General features: G+C 34.8%; 1 protein-coding gene across 1 annotated transcript in view; it reads right to left on the bottom strand.

Moving 5' to 3' along the window:
* Positions 1–642: 642 nt before the first annotated feature.
* LOC129232432 (pumilio homolog 2-like) overlaps positions 643–19,400 on the bottom strand; it is a gene marked incomplete at its 5' end in the record, with an annotated part of 89,629 nt that continues 70,871 nt past the window's right edge. Inside the window, 2 exon segments of the mRNA XM_054866577.1 lie at positions 643–871; positions 10,167–10,250. Coding sequence (XP_054722552.1) covers positions 643–871; positions 10,167–10,250 — 313 coding nt within the window.

The raw sequence follows: 19,400 nt of genomic DNA, 5'->3' as shown, positions 1-19,400 counted from the left end.
ATTACTAAATTCTATCTTTTTTTAAATTTAAAGTCGTTGCTCTGAAACAAACAATTTGTTAATTATATTACCTTCAAAGAGCATTCACTCAATAGTATTGTAACAGTTAAATGCTTTATGATTTTGAGCACCGAATAAAAATTTAACTTAAAATGATAATTTAAAAAAAAAAAAAAACATATGAGTCTCTCGAAAGTCCAAGACATCGAACGGTCATCATGAACGGAATGACTCGCAGTCCAGAAAGAGTCTTAGGCTTTGCGGAACGACTCCCGGCCCGCAAAGAGTCCGTTCAAAATGTTACGGAACAACTCGTGGTCTGGAAAGAGTCCGTTCAAGTCGTTACGCAACGACTCGCGATCCCGAAAGAGTCCGTTCAGTCGTTACGGAACGACTCGCGGTCCGTAAAGAGTCCGTTCAAGTCGTTACGGAATGACTCGCGGTCCCGAAATAGTCCGTTCGAGTCGTTACGGAACGACTCTCGACCCACAAAGAGTCCGTTTGAGTTGTCGCGGAACGACTCGCGGTCCGGAAAGAGTCCATTCGAGTCAGTCATCGGTCCCGGGCGGCACCGAAGTCCGAGGAGAGTCCGGTGTCTCGACCGCCGGAGGGGTGGGGGGTCCGACCGGGAGGGGGGGGGGCTTATATGGGACCGTTGGCGGGTGGCGTGGAGGGGTCGTTCTTGAGCAGGTACTTCTCCAGCTTGGCCAGGATGTGCTTCCCGTAGGTGTACTTGCGCAGGGAGGCGACGTGCGGACGGATCTTGTGCAGCAGCAGCTTGCGCTGGGGGGGCTCCGCCACCTCGATCATGCGCTGCACCACGTAGTTCGCGTACTGGTCCTTCATCATGGTGTATAAGGCACTGTGGGGCCTGCAGGGGAGAGGGAGACATTAACATTCGGTCACACCATAGACTAATAATAAGAATAGACCGAGCTATGGCAACCCTTTTGCTGCTCACAAACCAAATCACGTGACTGGTGGATATCCCAGCAACAGCTCGTAGCAGACGATCCACGTCCGCGAGAAATAAAATAAACAGAATTGATGGAACACGGAAGAATGATCTTTTATGGAGTCCAATTTGTAAATCTGTTATTCTGAGTTGTAAATATTTTGTTAATACAGCGAGTTTTTCGTTTAGATAATATTGTGCATTTTCTTTAGTCAATTTCAATAACTCTCTAAAGCAGTTAAAGATGCAAGCGCCCGAAAAGAATCGGCAAACGGTAAGATTTTTACCTACAATTTCAATTTAAGACACCGATTGGTATATTTTTGCTTCAACGCGAAACGCTTGCGCCATTACGTTCACGCCAACGCTGACATAGTAGTTCCGAATGAAATAAAAGTTACTGAAAACTGACCAAAAACTAATTACTAACGTCAAAATAATGCATAACTAAAAAAAAAACAGTTCAATCTCTGCACTTGGAATTTTTTTTTAATGAAAACACATTGTCTTAAAATACATGTCGAGTGCCAAACTATAGATAATGCTGCCATCTAGCAACCATGCTGCCAAAGTCTTCGCCAAGCCCTTCCACCAGTCATGTGATACATCCATGAACCAATTTTCTTCATCAGCAAGATTGAGAAAGCTCGGTCTACTCTTATTATTAGTCTATGGGTCACACGCATCCGCTACATTTTGAGTTCGGTTCGGAAATCTGCGACTTCTGCCCGTAACCCGCCCGTAACTTTCCGCTGCGCACGGGACGCAGTGTTTCAGAAACGAGCCGATGTGTGCATCACATGACTTCCTTTTACTCCGATTTAATGTCATTTCCCCATTATTGGCAGTTTTAATGCGGTTCAATAGTTTACTCTCTAAATATCACCAACAGTGGCAAATTGAAACCAGATTTAAAAAAAAAATAATAATAATTTGAATTTTGACACCTTGAATTCAAATTGTACTTTTCGCAATCACGAGTGTGTTTGTGTGTGGGGGTATGTGTGTTTGTGTGTAGGGGGTATGTGTCTGTGTGTGTAGGCATATCAGGGGCCAATCCAGGATTTTTTTCTCGCTACCTATTTTTGTGAAAGTATTGCATCATTTTATTTTTGTGAAAGTTCTTTTTATCATTAGCACTGTTTTTGTGAAATTTTAGAAAGAGGCATCCTCATTTTTATAAAAGAGAAGTAGAATAAGTGAAATTTTAGTTCCAACAGTGTAAATGTCATCTAGTATTATTTTTTACAGGTTTCGTTTTTTTTTGGGGGGGGGGGGGGGCGCTAAAAACCTAAAAAGTACAAAAAATAACATCATAGTTTCAGCTTAATGTGCTATGTACTGTGTACAATATAGAAAATTATGAGAAAAACGGTTTCCCGAAACAGATGTTGAAAGATTGCGATACTATTGCATAAATACACTTTGGCGAGAAACAGCTAAAAATGAGTTAAAATACTACAAAAAGGTTTCTATTTAAGCGATTGTTCATATAAACCTGCTTAGTATTTTATGAGTAAATTTTGTTTTTAACAGAGAAATAAATTTTATATTTTAAAATGTGAATTTTTGAAATTTTTGATGTTTTTATGAAGCTACTGATTTTATTACTTGATTTTTGTGAAAGTACCGATTTCAAAACAAGATTTTTGTGAAGGTACCGGAAAACGGTAGCAAAACCAGCCTGTATTGGGCACTGCATATGTTTGTGTCTGTGTGCAGGCATGAATGTATGGGTAGTTGTGTGTATGTGTGTGTGTGTAAGTGTACATGTTTGTGTGTATGTGTGTAGTTGTGTATGTATGCGCGTGTGTGTAGGACATGGATGCAACCTGGAGACGGTCAAATGAGACCAATAAGCAATCTGCTCAAAAATCCGCCAAATTTGTCGCCAAGTTGGCGACCAAAAGACTGGTGATACATCGTCAAGTGTCCGCCAAATTACAAAACCACTTGAGTTTACATCGAAATGAACAATGATTTCCCCCCAAAAAGGGGCAAAAGACCCCCTTAGGAACATCCGAATGCAGCCAAAATTGAAGGTGCACAACTAGGCCCCACTAGGAATCTACGTACCAAACTTCAACTTTCTAGGACATTCCGTTCTCGAGTTATGCGACATACATACACACATACATACAGACGTCACGAGAAAAAGCGTCGTAATTAACTCGGAGATCATCAAAATGGATATTTCGGGTGTCTGTTCCTTCCTAATCATATATCCACGAGCTCAGCTACTATTATAACGAAAAACCAATTCATGCACCGATGACTAGTGATACACATGAAATAATTAAGAGTTTCACTTAATTATTTTACTACCAACTATACATACATTTATAAATCTAAAACTTTTGGAAATACTTTTTGGATTCCAGTAAATCATACAACATTTTTATACTGGTAAGAAAAATCCACATGAAAACAAACTTAATTTTTCTCAGAAAAATCTGATAATACACAATAATTCCTCAATAACTAAAAATACTGAAAAAAAGTTTTAGTTTCAAAGAGAATTTTCTAAACAAAAGTAGCTTTAACATGCAGCAATAATGGCATAAAACTGCTGGTGAACAGCGAAACTTTTAAGCTTGATTTTTTTTTCTTTTGTATTTTTTAAAATAAATATTTTCTTTTATTAACCATGAATCTAAAACTTATTATTTCTAAAGCTAGAAGTTTTCTGAAAAAAATCTATGACAGGCAATAATTCAGTAAATACAAAAATTATGTTTATAATGAATAAAATAAACAAATAATAAGAAGAAAATAAAACATTAAATTTAAGTACTTAATAAGTAACTTACCAGACATTACTAGATAAAAGTTTTAGGATGGGCTACAAATATCGAAAACATTCCCGAATGAAAATTTGCCGACTTCTGTATTTTAACGATGTCCTAAATGTCCTCGATGAATTCCTTAAACCAATTTTATTTTCTAAAATGTGTTTCAGCTTAAGATTGCTGAAAACTGATGAAAATCTTTATGAGTTCCTTCAATATCTCAGATGGAAATGACTTAATGTTTTCGAGTCTAATGCCAGCGGCAAAATTTAAAATATACAAGTCCCAACTACACAACTAGACACATAAGGAGATGAAAAATAATGCTAAACACAAAATTTTAAACGTTCAAACGGTAGAATAACATCGTAAAAAAAAACGAGCGAGTGTTATAGAAGCAGATGCAATCAGATTTCAAAACGTGAAAAATCGGGACTGATCGGCAAATGCATGAGAAACGGCTAAGATGCGAAAATTTCGCACCTAATTTGTAGAATTTGATAAATATGCATGCTCTTGAACCCAAAATCCATGACCAGAAGTCAGTTTCCATGACTTTTGAGCATTCTTTTGCGGAAAATCATGACTTTCCATGACCATGTTCGATCAGAATCGAAATTCATGACTTTCTACGACTCTCCTCATCTTTCCAAACACGCGGACATCCTGCACTTACGTTGATAGTTTAATTAAAATGGGATAAGCACATTTTTTGAAACTTTACATGTGATACAAAGGTACTCCTGACCAGGGTTCACCGATATATATATCCAATATTTATTTCAAAAATATCATGATATTTTGTTATACAGTAGAAGACCGTTATAATGCACACCTTAGGACCAGAGCTTTTGCATTATACAGGTTTTTACGTTATATAGGTCATTTCACAAATTTTGAAACTAATACTCAGAATATATCTATATATTAGCACTTCAGAATGAGTTTTACCTGCAACGAGTATTAAAGCACCACAATTACAATTAATTTATTCACAAATAAATATGTTTCACAATCAAACTCCTGCACTTCTGCTGTTTCAAAATTTAATTTGCCTAACCATTTTTATGTTTGCAAAGTAAGACAGAGGGGTTTTAAACTTCAAAACCAATTGTTTACTTCTGAAAAGTTGTGCCGTTTATAGAGAATTGCGTTATATGGGTTGGCGTTATAAAGGTATTCTACTGTATTACATTGTTATATTAATGATGCATTAATACATCATAAAAAATATAGTACATAACTTTTAGAATATTTTAAATACAGTAGAAGACCGTTATAACGCACACCTTGGGACCAGAGCTTTTGCGTTATATAGATCATTTCAAAAATTTTGAAACTAATATTCAGAATATATCCTATATATTAGCACTTCAGAATGAGTTTTATCTGCAATGAGTATTAAAACACCCATATTACAATTAGTTATTCACAAATAAATATGTTTCACAATAAAAATCCTGCACTTCTGCTAGCTTCATGGTTTGCATAACAGCTGCATTTTCAAGAGCCATCTGGCATTTTCTGCTTACTATCAGTATTAATTTTCATTTTAAAAGCTTTGAAATAAGATGGAAAGATGAAAAACTTTCAAAATTTAATTTGCCTACCCATTTTACTTTCTTCTATATCTAATATATAGAAGAAAGTATTGGATTCGTGCAAATTTTCGAATTTCGAATTTTGACGGATTCGAACGTTTTGAGGTGTGCTGAGTCCATTTCGACTATTTTTGGAGAATGTCTGTCTGTCTGTGTGTGTATATGTGTGTGTATGTATGTGTGTGTGTGTGTGTGTCACGTCTGTGTGTGACCAGTTTTTTGTGGCCGCTCTACAGCAAAAACTACCACATGAAATCGAACGAAATTTGGTACGCATATGTGCCCCTATGTGAACTTGTGCCCATTGGTTTTTTGGCGCGAATTCCTCCAAGGGGGGTGGAGCAATGGGACGTTTTTTGAGTTACACGTGATTGCTATTCCTCAGGAAGTAACTGGCGAAATCAAACAAAATTTGGTCCATATGTTGCCATTAACAGGAACAGGTGCTGATTCAATTTTGGTGACAATAACTCAAACGGGGGTTGAGCTATAGAACGTTTTTTGTCGTCAATTGTGACTACTGTATCGCAAGAAATAACGAACGGAATCAAACAAAAATTTATCGGCAAGTAGTCCTTAGTGGGTATAAGAGCTGATTTCATTTTTGTGTCAACAGCTAAAAAGGGGGGTAGCGCAATCACCCGTTCTTTTTTTCCATTGTGAGTGCCCTATCTCAAGTACTAATGCTACGTTCCGGTTGAAATTTGGAATATATGTGAATCCATACGTAAACAGGCTTCGGTTCAATTTTGACTCCAATCGCTCCAAGAGGTGTTGATTTTTTTTTTTTTTTGCGAATAAAAATAGCTTTATTAATGCAACAATAAGAAAGATAAATCGTAATAGATTGTCGTCTGCGTATTTCTCGTTTATTTTTGTAAAGCAAAACAGAGGGATTTTTTAAACTTCCAAAACCTATTGTTTACTTCTGAAAAGTTGTGCGGTTTATAGAGAATTGCGTTATATAGGTCGGCGTTATAATGGTCTTCTACTGTATACTACTACTATAATACTATGGGGTAACATGTTCTCTGAGTTCATTGTTGCTGTTGTGCCACAGACCACTTAAGAAAGACTTTAGATGCCGAAACAAATGAAAGTTGCAGCGAGCGAGGTGGGGGCAGACCAGAGGATGTTCAAAAACGTCCCAGCCAAAGCCCTTTGAGAGTTCTCATGGTCGTCTACACAGGTGGCAAATTTGTACGAATAGGTACACAAAAACCTGTACCACGCTATGACAAATGCTTGGAAAATCACTGGAGCAATGTCGAAATATAGCGTAAGGGTGGTAGATTTTTGTGCAATAAATGTCTTTGCTCTATCTATACTCGTTCTTTTATTTCTAAACGAACCTTACTTTAAGAATAAGCCTCGTAGATTACTCGTGTTCATATTTTATAGGCAGTTTAAAAATAAATTTGCATTACTTTAACAATAAACCAAATACAGTACAACCTTGATATCTCGAATCTCTTGGAACGGGAAAAATTTTTGAGATATCGAGTTTTCGAGTTAACAAGGTTTTTAAAAAATTACACTACTAACTCTCACATTTACACACACCATACTTGCCAACCTCTGAAGGAATAAAAACAGGATATTCCACTAGAGGTATATGTATGACTCACCAGCGACATATCTTCACAACAGAATTATTATATTATGCTTTTAAATAACATGAATACTAAATTTAAAGTGAAATGGGGATTTTTGACAGATGTAAGAAAATTGGTAGCAGCAAGAAAAATACACTACAAAGGAAAAACCAAATAATAAGGAGAGAATTTGCTGAAAGTTTCTTACATTCCCCAGTCTCTATCGAAAAAGTATAGCTACAACAGTTTAATTACTAAAATCCCCCCCCCCCAAAAAAAAAATCAATACATAGTGAAAATGAAATATAAAATAAGTAGGTTTAGGGTAGTACATGTTAAAACAACTTCAAACTTTCGAAATAATTGAAATATTTTCAAGATGCAAAAGGATTGAAATCTGTTGTAATTTTCGGCAAAGCACGTGCTTTGTTGAACATGCAATGTGGAAAGCTGCCAAAAAATTAATTTTTACTAAATGAGTTATTAATTGGACAAATTCTTATTCCCTGACATTAGTATACTAGAACAGGGGGCGCCATCTAGTGAGAAGAAAGTGAAACTTCTTGATAATTCATGAAAAAACTGCAAAAACGGGAGAAAATAGTAAAAAAAGGTAAATAGGGAGATGGAAGCAAAAAACGGGAGTCTCCCGTTAAAAACAGTAGATTTGACAAGTATGCACACACGTACGCTATATGCATTTATATATGTACTATGGGACGACTTCGAATTACGATCAATAAAGTAGTCTTCAATATTTCACTAGATTTGAAATTTTCTAATTGCTGAAAGTGCACAGGATGAGATTCTGAAATGTACAAAAATTTCAACTTGGTTTTTTTTCGCCTAAAAGTTTAAAAATTCTAATTTTATCTTCAACCAGTAACGTCGCATTCAAAAAGTTCTCAGCAGCGATTTTGTAGGAGTTAGAAAAAGCGGAATGAAGAAAACGAGGAACGCATTTTCCGTTTTCGCTTTAAAACTGACGGACGAAAAATCGAACCCCTTTCCTCAAAGTGGACAACATGTTCGAGAGAAATGCACAAAGATTCTAAACTCTGGGGAAAACACTGCACCCCCTTCATGACAACACTCCCCTATTATCTTGCCCCAATCCCCTATTCACAAAATTTCCGAGAAAAGGGATGAAAAACATTAAGCAATTGTCCCTGGTACTGGTTTTACTACAAAAATTGCCGAAGCAACACGACAATTGAAACTTGCTTCTGTGCAAAAAATTTCGACATATCGAGGGTTTCGAAAAATAAATTTCGAGATATCTATGGAAAATACATAGGGGTTTTTATAGAAAATGCTGGAGAAAATTTTTGTTTCGACATATCGCGGGTTTTTCGAAAAATAAATTTCGAGATAACTATTGAAAATACACAGGGGTTTTTATAGAAAATGCTGGGGAAAATTTTTGTTTCGACATATCGAGGGTTTTTCGAAAAATAAATTTCGAGATAACTATTGAAAATACACAGGGGTTTTTATAGAAAATGCTGGGGAAAATTTTTGTTTCGACATATCGAGGGTTTTTCGAAAAATAAATTTCGAGATAACTATTGAAAATACACAGGGGTTTTTATAGAAAATGCTGGGGAAAATTTTTGTTTCGACATATCGAGGGTTTTTCGAAAAATAAATTTCGAGATAACTATTGAAAATACACAGGGGTTTTTATAGAAAATGCTGGGGAAAATTTTTGTTTCGACATATCGAGGGTTTTTCGAAAAATAAATTTCGAGATAACTATTGAAAATACACAGGGGTTTTTATAGAAAATGCTGGGGAAAATTTTTGTTTCGACATATCGAGGGTTTTTCGAAAAATAAATTTCGAGATAACTATTGAAAATACACAGGGGTTTTTATAGAAAATGCTGGGGAAAATTTTTGTTTCGACATATCGAGGGTTTTTCGAAAAATAAATTTCGAGATAACTATTGAAAATACACAGGGGTTTTTATAGAAAATGCTGGGGAAAATTTTTGTTTCGACATATCGAGGGTTTTTCGAAAAATAAATTTCGAGATAACTATTGAAAATACACAGGGGTTTTTATAGAAAATGCTGGGGAAAATTTTTGTTTCGACATATCGAGGGTTTTTCGAAAAATAAATTTCGAGATAACTATTGAAAATACACAGGGGTTTTTATAGAAAATGCTGGGGAAAATTTTTGTTTCGACATATCGAGGGTTTTTCGAAAAATAAATTTCGAGATAACTATTGAAAATACACAGGGGTTTTTATAGAAAATGCTGGGGAAAATTTTTGTTTCGACATATCGAGGGTTTTTCGAAAAATAAATTTCGAGATAACTATTGAAAATACACAGGGGTTTTTATAGAAAATGCTGGGGAAAATTTTTGTTTCGACATATCGAGGGTTTTTCGAAAAATAAATTTCGAGATAACTATTGAAAATACACAGGGGTTTTTATAGAAAATGCTGGGGAAAATTTTTGTTTCGACATATCGAGGGTTTTTCGAAAAATAAATTTCGAGATAACTATTGAAAATACACAGGGGTTTTTATAGAAAATGCTGGGGAAAATTTTTGTTTCGACATATCGAGGGTTTTTTGAAAAATAAATTTCGAGATAACTATTGAAAATACACAGGGGTTTTTATAGAAAATGCTGGGGAAAATTTTTGTTTCGACATATCGAGGGTTTTTCGAAAAATAAATTTCGAGATAACTATTGAAAATACACAGGGGTTTTTATAGAAAATGCTGGGGAAAATTTTTGTTTCGACATATCGAGGGTTTTTCGAAAAATAAATTTCGAGATAACTATTGAAAATACACAGGGGTTTTTATAGAAAATGCTGGGGAAAATTTTTGTTTCGACATATCGAGGGTTTTTCGAAAAATAAATTTCGAGATAACTATTGAAAATACACAGGGGTTTTTATAGAAAATGCTGGGGAAAATTTTTGTTTCGACATATCGAGGGTTTTTCGAAAAATAAATTTCGAGATAACTATTGAAAATACACAGGGGTTTTTATAGAAAATGCTGGGGAAAATTTTTGTTTCGACATATCGAGGGTTTTTCGAAAAATAAATTTCGAGATAACTATTGGAAATACACAGGGGTTTTTATAGAAAATGCTGGGGAAAATTTTTGCTTCGAGACATCAAGGGTTTCGAGATATCAAGGTTTGACTGTACTTTGAGGAACAGCTCTCCCCCTTACGTACACAAATCCAATACTCACCCATCGGTGAAAGTACAGACTTCTTCAATTAAAATTGCCCTCTCTGCTCTAGAGGCGTGGGTGACACATTTTTCAACAACATTGCTGGAAAGAAAAACAACAAGAGAAATCAAACACTATGTCGGATCACAAAAGCAGTAAATTTGAACAAAACTTTTTGAAGAGTTGACGGTGACATGAAACTGGTTCAGGGTGGCAACAGGAACTGGGAAAAAAAGGTCCCCGACTTTTCCCTGATTAAGTTCACCTAGTGATGTAAAATACCCGGGTATTTATTTTTAGGGGTAAATAACCAGGGTATATACCCGGGTAAATAATCAAAAAGGGTATTTACCAGAGTTGACGGTGACATGAAACTGGTTCAGGGTGGCAACAGGAACTGGGAAAAAAAGGTCCCCGACTTTTCCCTGATTAAGTTCACCTAGTGATGTAAAATACCCGGGTATTTATTTTTAGGGGTAAATACCCAGGTAAATACCCAAAATGGGTATTTACCTGGGTATTTATTTCAAAAATTTATATTCAACTAAAATACTTTTCTGTGTGTATTCCACTATGTATATATGTAACCAACCATATACAAAACAATAAATTTTTGCCAAAAAATTGTATTTTGATCACGTATTTAAAGAATTATTCTGTGAAACAACGTAGCAATCTGATATGATATTCACATTAAATGTGTTGGATATGCCTGATCAATGTCGATAGCCTAATTTCAAATATAAAAAGCCATTCTACAAAGTAAAAAGCTTAACTGGTTGCAAAAAAAGTAAACATCAATTTTTTAAGGTCCTAGTCTTTTATAACCCAGTAATATATCCCTGCATGACATCAAAATGTAACAAAATGTCAATAAAAATAGTTTGAATAAATTTTCATCATGAAGTACCGGGGAACAAATGCAAATGAGCAAGGCAACAGAAAACAATATTTTGATTTGTTTTTTGCTTATTAATGCGAAAACTGTTTCTATATTTGCCACGTTATCACTTAAACAGCAATAAAATAAATAAATAACATCATAGTCTTAATAACTTCTCAGTTTATTCTTCCAAACATCCCTCCTGCTTCCTTTTTTTTCATTTTGGATATGACTAACCTAGATCGAGATTTTGAAATCCTGAAGTTAATCACTGAATTGCTTATACTTCTCCAACTATGACATTGAAAAGAAAGATTCTTTGGTTCACACGATATGTTTCTTCCATAATTTCATCAAGTCTTTCAATAAAAAATATAAACTGTATATAAGTATGTATCAATTTTACCAGTTATTTCATATTTAGATTTAAAAAAAAAAGAATTTTCCATTCACTTTTTGTATTTTTTTTGTAAAATACCCAGTTTTTGGGTATTTACCCAGGCCTTGGGTAAATACCCAAAAAATATTTACCTACCCACTGGGTATTTACCCGATCCACATCACCAAGTTCACCAAATATCCCTGATTTGCGTTACCAATGATAATGGTTTCCTTTCTTTGCTCTACCTGAAAAGCATTGCATATTTTTAAAAAATGCAGTGTCTAGAACAGTTCAAGCTATTAATTAAAAATATATTTTGAAAAGATGTTCCTTTTTTTTTGGTAAAATAGTATATTAAATTATCGAGAGAGAAATATTGTAGGAAAGGAAATCCAAAACAAATACCTTACTTCCAGGAACACCGGTTAACATAAGAATTCTAAGAAATTATTAAAACCATTCTTAAAGAAATATTTGTAATCTGAAGTGACAGTGAATAATACCCTGGCAAAAAAAAAATGATTTTCAGTCAAAATTCTATTTCAGTAATTAAATTGAAAACGCCAAGTGATAACTTTTAAGATTTTTTCAGCGTTAATTTAAAAAACAAAGATTTTTTCCCTTGAAATCTTGATAACAGTATGCTAATTACTTCAAGACAATGAGTAAAGGCAAGGGAGCCAAGTCATTAATGACGGCTTCCTCTTTGCCTGTAGGGATGTTTATTTTACGTAGCTTGGAATGCTTGGAAGGAAAATTGAAGCAAGGTAAAATAAACAACTTTACAGACATAGAAGCAATCTTGGATTGAATATTTTGACCTTGCGAAAAAAGATGCACAAATATGTGGCACTGTATAATCACACCTCATTAATTTTACTTTTTTTAAACAAATAATTGACGGAAAATTCGTAGGGAATCAAAGTCCTTCATTTTGCAAGGAAGAAAAAAATTTTTTTCTCTTCATTTGATCAATTTTCCCTGATTTTTTGTTATTTTTTCAAAATTCCCTGACTTTTCCCTGATTTCCCTGATCTGTCGCCACCCTGTGGTTTACCCTGTACTGATAGTTTTATCAGCCAATCTTGGCATATTTTGACAGCTGGGTAGATAAACAGGCAATAATCCCCTCCAAGGCGGGAAAACATCAGCACTCAGTATTTGGTGGCAGTCATTGAACCTTTCCGAAACCAACTATTGTTAATGTACGCTTACGAATCAAGTACGTTCAGTGATTCGTACGGCACGTACATCAAATTCCCTAGATGTAGACTAAGTTGAATCAGGGTTCGTACTCAATTTCAGAAATACAGTAGAACCTCTCAATAAGGGACACTAAGGGGACCAGAGATTTTGTCCCTTAAATAGATGTGTCCCTTATTCGGAGGTGGACGAATTGATGCATGCCGTGTACTTAGTAGTGTAATATCGTAATAAACATAAAAACTAAGACAATTACCCCTTATGATTGAATACTGAAAATGTTTGTTATATTCTACATAAAATTCATAATTATTCAAATTTCTAAGTTTATATTATTTTATTAATTAAAATTTAATCAAAAATTTTGTAATGGCAAAGTTTTGTAGCATATGGAAATAATTTTGAAGTAATTCATTATATATATTTGCTTTACGTTATGTAAATTACAATGTAATACTATGTGAATTGAAAATAATTTTCAAATTTTAAGTTTTATACCCAAAGCTAATTAGTTGCTGTGTACTATCCGTTGGCCCTGAACCTACTTAAATAAGTTGTTGAGCGGGCAAAACATGCATGTTAATTTCAGCAAGTTTTTTTCTTTTAAAAATACATTACTTATTTCCTTCACATACCTATGTTTAAGTCAAACCTAATTCACATTAAATTTTTGGAGGAAAAGTGAAACTTGAATTCCAGTAAATTCACTGCTTCTAATGCGCTTATACATTATTTTTTGCATTTTTTGGCTTTGTGACTGTCCCTTAAACAGTGTCCCTTAATTAGAGGTAAATACATGGAAGTTCCTATTCAAAGGGACTGGGACCAGAAAAAATGTCCCTTAAATAGAGGTGTCTCTTAAACAGAGTGTCCCTCAATTAGAGGTAAATGCATGGAAGTTCCTATTCAAAGGGACTGGGACCAGAAAAAATGTCCCTTAAGTAGAGGTGTCCCTTATTCGGAGGTGTCCTTTAGTGGAGGTTCTACTGTAAAAGGAAGGAGCTTTGGAGGAGTTTTGAAGGAGTAAAAGGAGATTTTGAAGGAGTACTAACGGGCTGTCCTTAAACGATGTCACACTTTTTTCAATATATTTGACCATCTGCACCCTTTATCACAAAGTGTCACACTTCACCCCCAAACTTCTCTTGTCATGTCATATTTTTTACAAACATATAGTTACAATAACTGTGTGATGTCACTTTTTGTCACCCTCTCTCTTCCCCTTGTCACAATTTCATGAGCCCGTCTCCTCCTCAAGGCATGGCATCACTAGTGGATGACCCTTTTTACTATATCATAACTTCGATTAACTGAACAATTGTTTTTTTAACGCAATCACTTAATGTAGTACATTTACTTATGTAGTTTTAAATACAGTAGAAGACCGTTATAACGCACACCTTGGGACCAGAGCTTTTGCGTTATACAGGATTTTGCGTTATATAGATCATTTCACAAATTTTGAAACTAATATTCAGAATATATCTATCTATTAGCACTTCAGAATGAGTTTTATCTGCAATGAGTATCAAAGCACCCATATTACAATTATTCATTCACAAATAAATATGTTTCACAATCAAAATCCTGCACTTCTGCTAGCTTCATGGTTTGCATATAACAGCTGCATTTTCTAGAGCATCTGGTATTTTCTCTTTACTACGAGGTACTAATTTCCAATGTAAAAGCTTTGAATAAAGATGGAAAGATGAAAAACTTTCAAAATTTAATTTGCCTGACTATTTTTATGTTTGCAAAGCAAAACAGAGGGATTTTTTAAACTTCAAAACCTATTGTTTACTTCTGAAAAGTAGTGCGGTTTACAGAGAATTGCGTTATACAGGTTGGCGTTATAACGGTCTTCTACTGTATTCAAATGACAATTAGACAACTTGACTTTTGCTGCTGAGAGTGTGGTGGAGGAAAAAACAATAATCATAAAACTTGAAAAAATAGCCAAGCACCAATTAAGCATGTTTCACGTCACTTATGAAATGTCTTAGTCTTCTAATAAAATTCTCACCTTCAACATTTATGAATCAACTACGATCAATTTGTAAGTCGAAAAAAAAAATAAATGCACGAAATTACTAAAGGCATTAAAATCGCCTATGTAACGAAGTTAGTTGTCAAAAGAAGTATTTTAAGTTTCTGTTATAGAGGAAGATTATGCAGTCTAGAACTCTTAAAAAAATAGAAGGAGTTTTGAAGGGCTCTTCAAAAAATTTTCATAAATGAAGGAGTATTGGAGGAGTTTTGAAGGAGCGTACGAACCCTGTGAATGAGCCCTTTTAAATCATAAACAACATATGAGACAGCGAGAAGCAAAGGGAAGTAAGCAGGGTTGGCCGGATTGGACCCGATGGGTTTTTTTGAAAAAAGCCATTGAAAAAAACCCATTATTTAGCCCACTTTTGGGTTTTTAAAACTTTTCTGAGAAGTTTTTCAAAAAATTAATTAATTTAAATACTTTCTCAATTTAAAGTTCTTTTTTATTTGTTCTTCACCACAGACAATGGACCCAAAAAATGAATTTTGAACTTTAATAGTATTTCTTAACTTTTAACGGCATTAAAAAAATACTTCAAAGATTTTAAATAAATGTATTTAACTTTTTTCTTCAACTGGTCTATAAATAACTCAAATTATCTTGTATAAGCCCTGTCACGTCTGATTTTCTCAATATTTGTAGATTGTACAGAGGAAACTACTCTAGCTTAAAAGGCTTTCATGTGAATTATTTTCTGCAAACCAACACGTCACAAATCTCGAATAAACAAAATGTATATTTTTTTAGAAATTAATAGATTTTTCAAATGGTCAACAGAAAACAGAACAGGATGTACAGTATTTTCATTATCTTACAAAAAAGTTTAATATCTCTTATTCTGTACACAGAAATAGAAAAACAGGCAACATAAAATTCAAAGAAATGTCTTGATTAAGCTGAAATTCAATAAAAAGGGATCTAAACTACTTGAGGTTCTACAGTAGTTTTGCATGACAAAATGAAATACAATAAAGTAAAATGCAAAAAAAAAAAAAAAAGTAACTAAAAACGAACAATAAATTTTATCATTTGAGAAGTAACTTTGCCTTAACTATTGGTAATAATGAAAACTAAAAAATCTGAAACTTCGCCATTCTTGGGTTTTGTCGTCTTTCATACTTTTCTTAAGAAAAAGCTGAATTTTAACCAGTTTTCCAGCTTTTTTTTCTTCCGAAGACACTTATTGCGCTTTGTCCATATACTTACGCTACAATATGCTACTAGTACCCCACATTTTCCCTAAAAAAAAGAAAAAAAAAACATTTCTTTTAAAAAAAACCCTGGGTCCATGGGCTTTTTTAAAAAAACCCGGGTTTTTGCCAACCCTGGAAGTAAGTGGACATTTTCAAGTTTTGAGTAAAACAACTTTTAAAGATAGACAACGTCCTAGGTAGGCTTTCGTTGATTTTTTTTAAATCTAAATCAGGCTGTACCTACCAGGACTACTAGTACTATCTCTTGCCGCAAGACTGAGGAGGGGTTCACCTACCGAGTGTACTGGTTATCTCCAAATTTTTAGGTTTTGCCACTTACCTCCCTTTGCTTCTCACTGCCTCATATATAGATAAAACTGTTTATAGCACACACTGTACCGATCCCACCTCTTGTGTAAAGACGACAAGAGAATGCATGGTCTTTTAGAGACGTTTAATCAACATATCAATATTTACAGCTATATTACAAATTACAGATTATTTAATGTTACAAAGACATTTTGAACTGCGAGAGCCACACTCCGCGACTCACCAGCTCTTTGCTCTACGATTGTCTCCCCCTTTGACCTATTTACTTTCTCTTAGATACGGGGATTCGTTTGGAATGCACCCCTGTTTACAACAGTCAAACGATGTTGACAAGGTGGTTGAAAAATGTTCCCTAGAGTGTCACAGACATCATATCACACCAAACGGAGAAAGTTTATGTGCACAACAAATGTCCAGCTTCGGATAGAATTCAGCTATTCTGAAGATCTAATTTCGAACATTTCTCAGAAAAGGGGAGCAAAAACCGTATTTACGTGTGGTCTTATACTTATCCAGCTCCCATACTGGTGACAGATATATGAAACACCCGCGTAACATGTTTTTCTCACGATGAGTGTGGTCTGGAAAAGAATTTCTAGACCGACCCCACACATTGAATCAAAATAGCAAACAAGTGGAGGAATCGCATCGGTATAACACATTCTCTGATAAGATTAAAGTTAATTTTATAATTTTATGCGGATGACGTCAAAGTTTGACTGTGAGCTCTCAGTGCGTCTTACAAACAGACACGAAAAATTCCTGTAATAATTCTGAATAATTTTTGCTAGAAATTTCAAAATTTCTCCAAGTGAAAGGAAACTTTTTCATGGGGCAGATTTGGCAGATTTGTGGTGCACCACTGTATTGGTACTCAAATATTGCAGGCAAGGCAGGTAGGTATATTCGAGTTGAACCGAACCACGGTTTCGGTCACTCGTCTGGTCAGTGCCAATTCTATGTTAGCTACCAGTTTGTTTGGCACTCTTGGCTTCCTTAAGAGGTTTTCCACCTCCAGCTCAGTCACTTTCCTATGCCGGGCCGATGAGTGCTAATAAGCACGAAACTGCAGTCCTCGGCTGGAATGACTGAGCTGGCGGTGTATTTCATGTATTTCTACTAGTATTAGCCCCCCCCCCCAAAGTTCTTCTCAACCCTCTTTCCCCCCTTTTTATTTTTTAGCTCTCTTTTTTATTTTTTATTTTTTGAAAATATGTTTATTTATTTTTTTTAACAATTTTTTATTTATTTGTTTATTTTTAATCATTCTTATCATCACTATTTTATTAGGAAAGTTCTGCGATACGCAAATGACAAACCAATTCTATGTTAGCTACCAGTTTGTTTGCCACTCTTGGCTTCCTTAAGAGGTTTTCCACCTCATTCACTTCCTATGCCGGGCCGATGAGTGCTAATTAGCACGAAACTGCAGTCCTCGGCTGGAATGACTGAGCTGGCGGTGTATTTCACGTATTTCTGCCTTAGTCCTGGCTATAGGGCGGTAACTTACAAAATGAAGGAGTTTGAAGGGAAAATTTCCTAAATGAAGGAGTATTGGAGGAGTTTTGAAGGAGCGTACGAACCCTGCAGTGGGAATGGACCTGTTTCTAGAATTTTGTCTAAATCCGTGAACCGTTTGGTCGTCAGAAAATACTTCATCGTTAAATGCATACCTGCCAACATTCAAAGAAAAAAATCCAGTAGGTTTTTCAATGTAGCTCAATGTCGCTTTTTTCCATGTTATCGAGGGGAAACTAGGGATTTTTAATTATCTCTTAAAGTACAATCCTATGCAAGTTCCTTGAGTCATACACACACAGAGTTTAATTAATGAAAATATTAAATGGAAGAATAAAAGTTAAAGTAATACTTTTTCAACGAAAAGTTATTTAGAGAAAAAAAAAGAGTTTCAAATCTCTAAAAATTCAATCATAGACAAGTTTTTTCAGGTCTTCAACAAGATTAAATCTACTTTTTTTTCGGCCGCACAGTGCCCGATAATAGCGGTCGTTTTGTGCAAAGGAAGAAATGTCGAAATTAAGCAACACAGGGTCAGCGATGAGTGCGCGAACGTAAACAAGAACTGATGTTGCCAGATTCCAATGTGCTAAAGTTTGAAATTGAGTGGGAATCTTTCAAACCATGGAGCGCTAAAATGATGTAAAAATTTATTTCAAAGGTTTTTTTTTTTCAAGAATATCCCTAAATGGAGGGATTTTTTTTAGAGATTAAGGGGAGTCAGTACCCTAAATACTTTCAAAAATTCGATTTTTTGAATTTTGTATACAGTCCACGCTCATTATAACGACCACACATTATAAAGACCGTCCCATTATAACGACCAGTGGTAAAAGTCCCAACTTTGTTCCTATCAACTCTACGTTAATTTGCCTTCGTTATGACAACCGTTCTGTATCGTCCAATCCAATACAGCGACCGAATTCGGCGGACGTTATTTCTTGTGTTCTTCCCAATAAAACAAATTTGTAGCTTGAAATGCCTTGATTATTGTTTACGGACATCTGCCTGAAGTTTTCAATGTCAAATCCAACTTTGAGAGGGGGTGCAGGGGAGATTACCATTCACCGCAGCTAGCACAAAAAAAAATAATGGGAGGAAAAATCGAGAAATTTCCAGGTTCCTAAGAAAAGGGAGTTTACAGATGTGTTGCTAGTTTGGTGTTTGAATCTAGTGATTTTTAAGATTTGGGGGTTCTCGAGGGACTTTTAAATGTTTCTTTGAAACGCAAGAAAAACACAATTTATCACCTATATCTGAAACAGAAAATAATGTTTTGCAAAATTCACGTCTGCTAAAAAGGCAAACATCTGTTTCTAGTTTTATCTTCAGAAAATGTAGTGCTGTAGTGGTAGCAGTAGTAGTAGCAGATTTGTAAGTGTGTAACATTTTCCTCCCTATATCTTCTACCCGAAAATTTCTTTAATGTTCTGTCATAGTATTTTGCACACGATTTTTCTAAAAATTCCTATGATAAAAATTATTTGAGCATTTAACTGGAATGTTTGAAAAAGTACCGTTTTTTTTTTTTTTTTTTGGAACAACAGGGCGTTAATGATGACTGTGTATATATTTTTAAATTATGCCCCTTATAACGACCACTCGTTATAAAGACCTTTTTCTCTGGAACCGAGATGGTCGTTATATCGAGCGTCGACTGTATTTTGAAACTCCATTTCAATACCTTTTTAAT

The sequence above is a fragment of the Uloborus diversus genome, unplaced genomic scaffold, assembly GCF_026930045.1.
Source record: "Uloborus diversus isolate 005 unplaced genomic scaffold, Udiv.v.3.1 scaffold_12, whole genome shotgun sequence".
Classification (NCBI taxonomy): Eukaryota; Metazoa; Arthropoda; class Arachnida; order Araneae; family Uloboridae; genus Uloborus; species Uloborus diversus.
The sequence above is the reverse complement of the archived record's forward strand: the minus strand, read 5'-3'. Positions and strand labels throughout refer to the sequence as shown.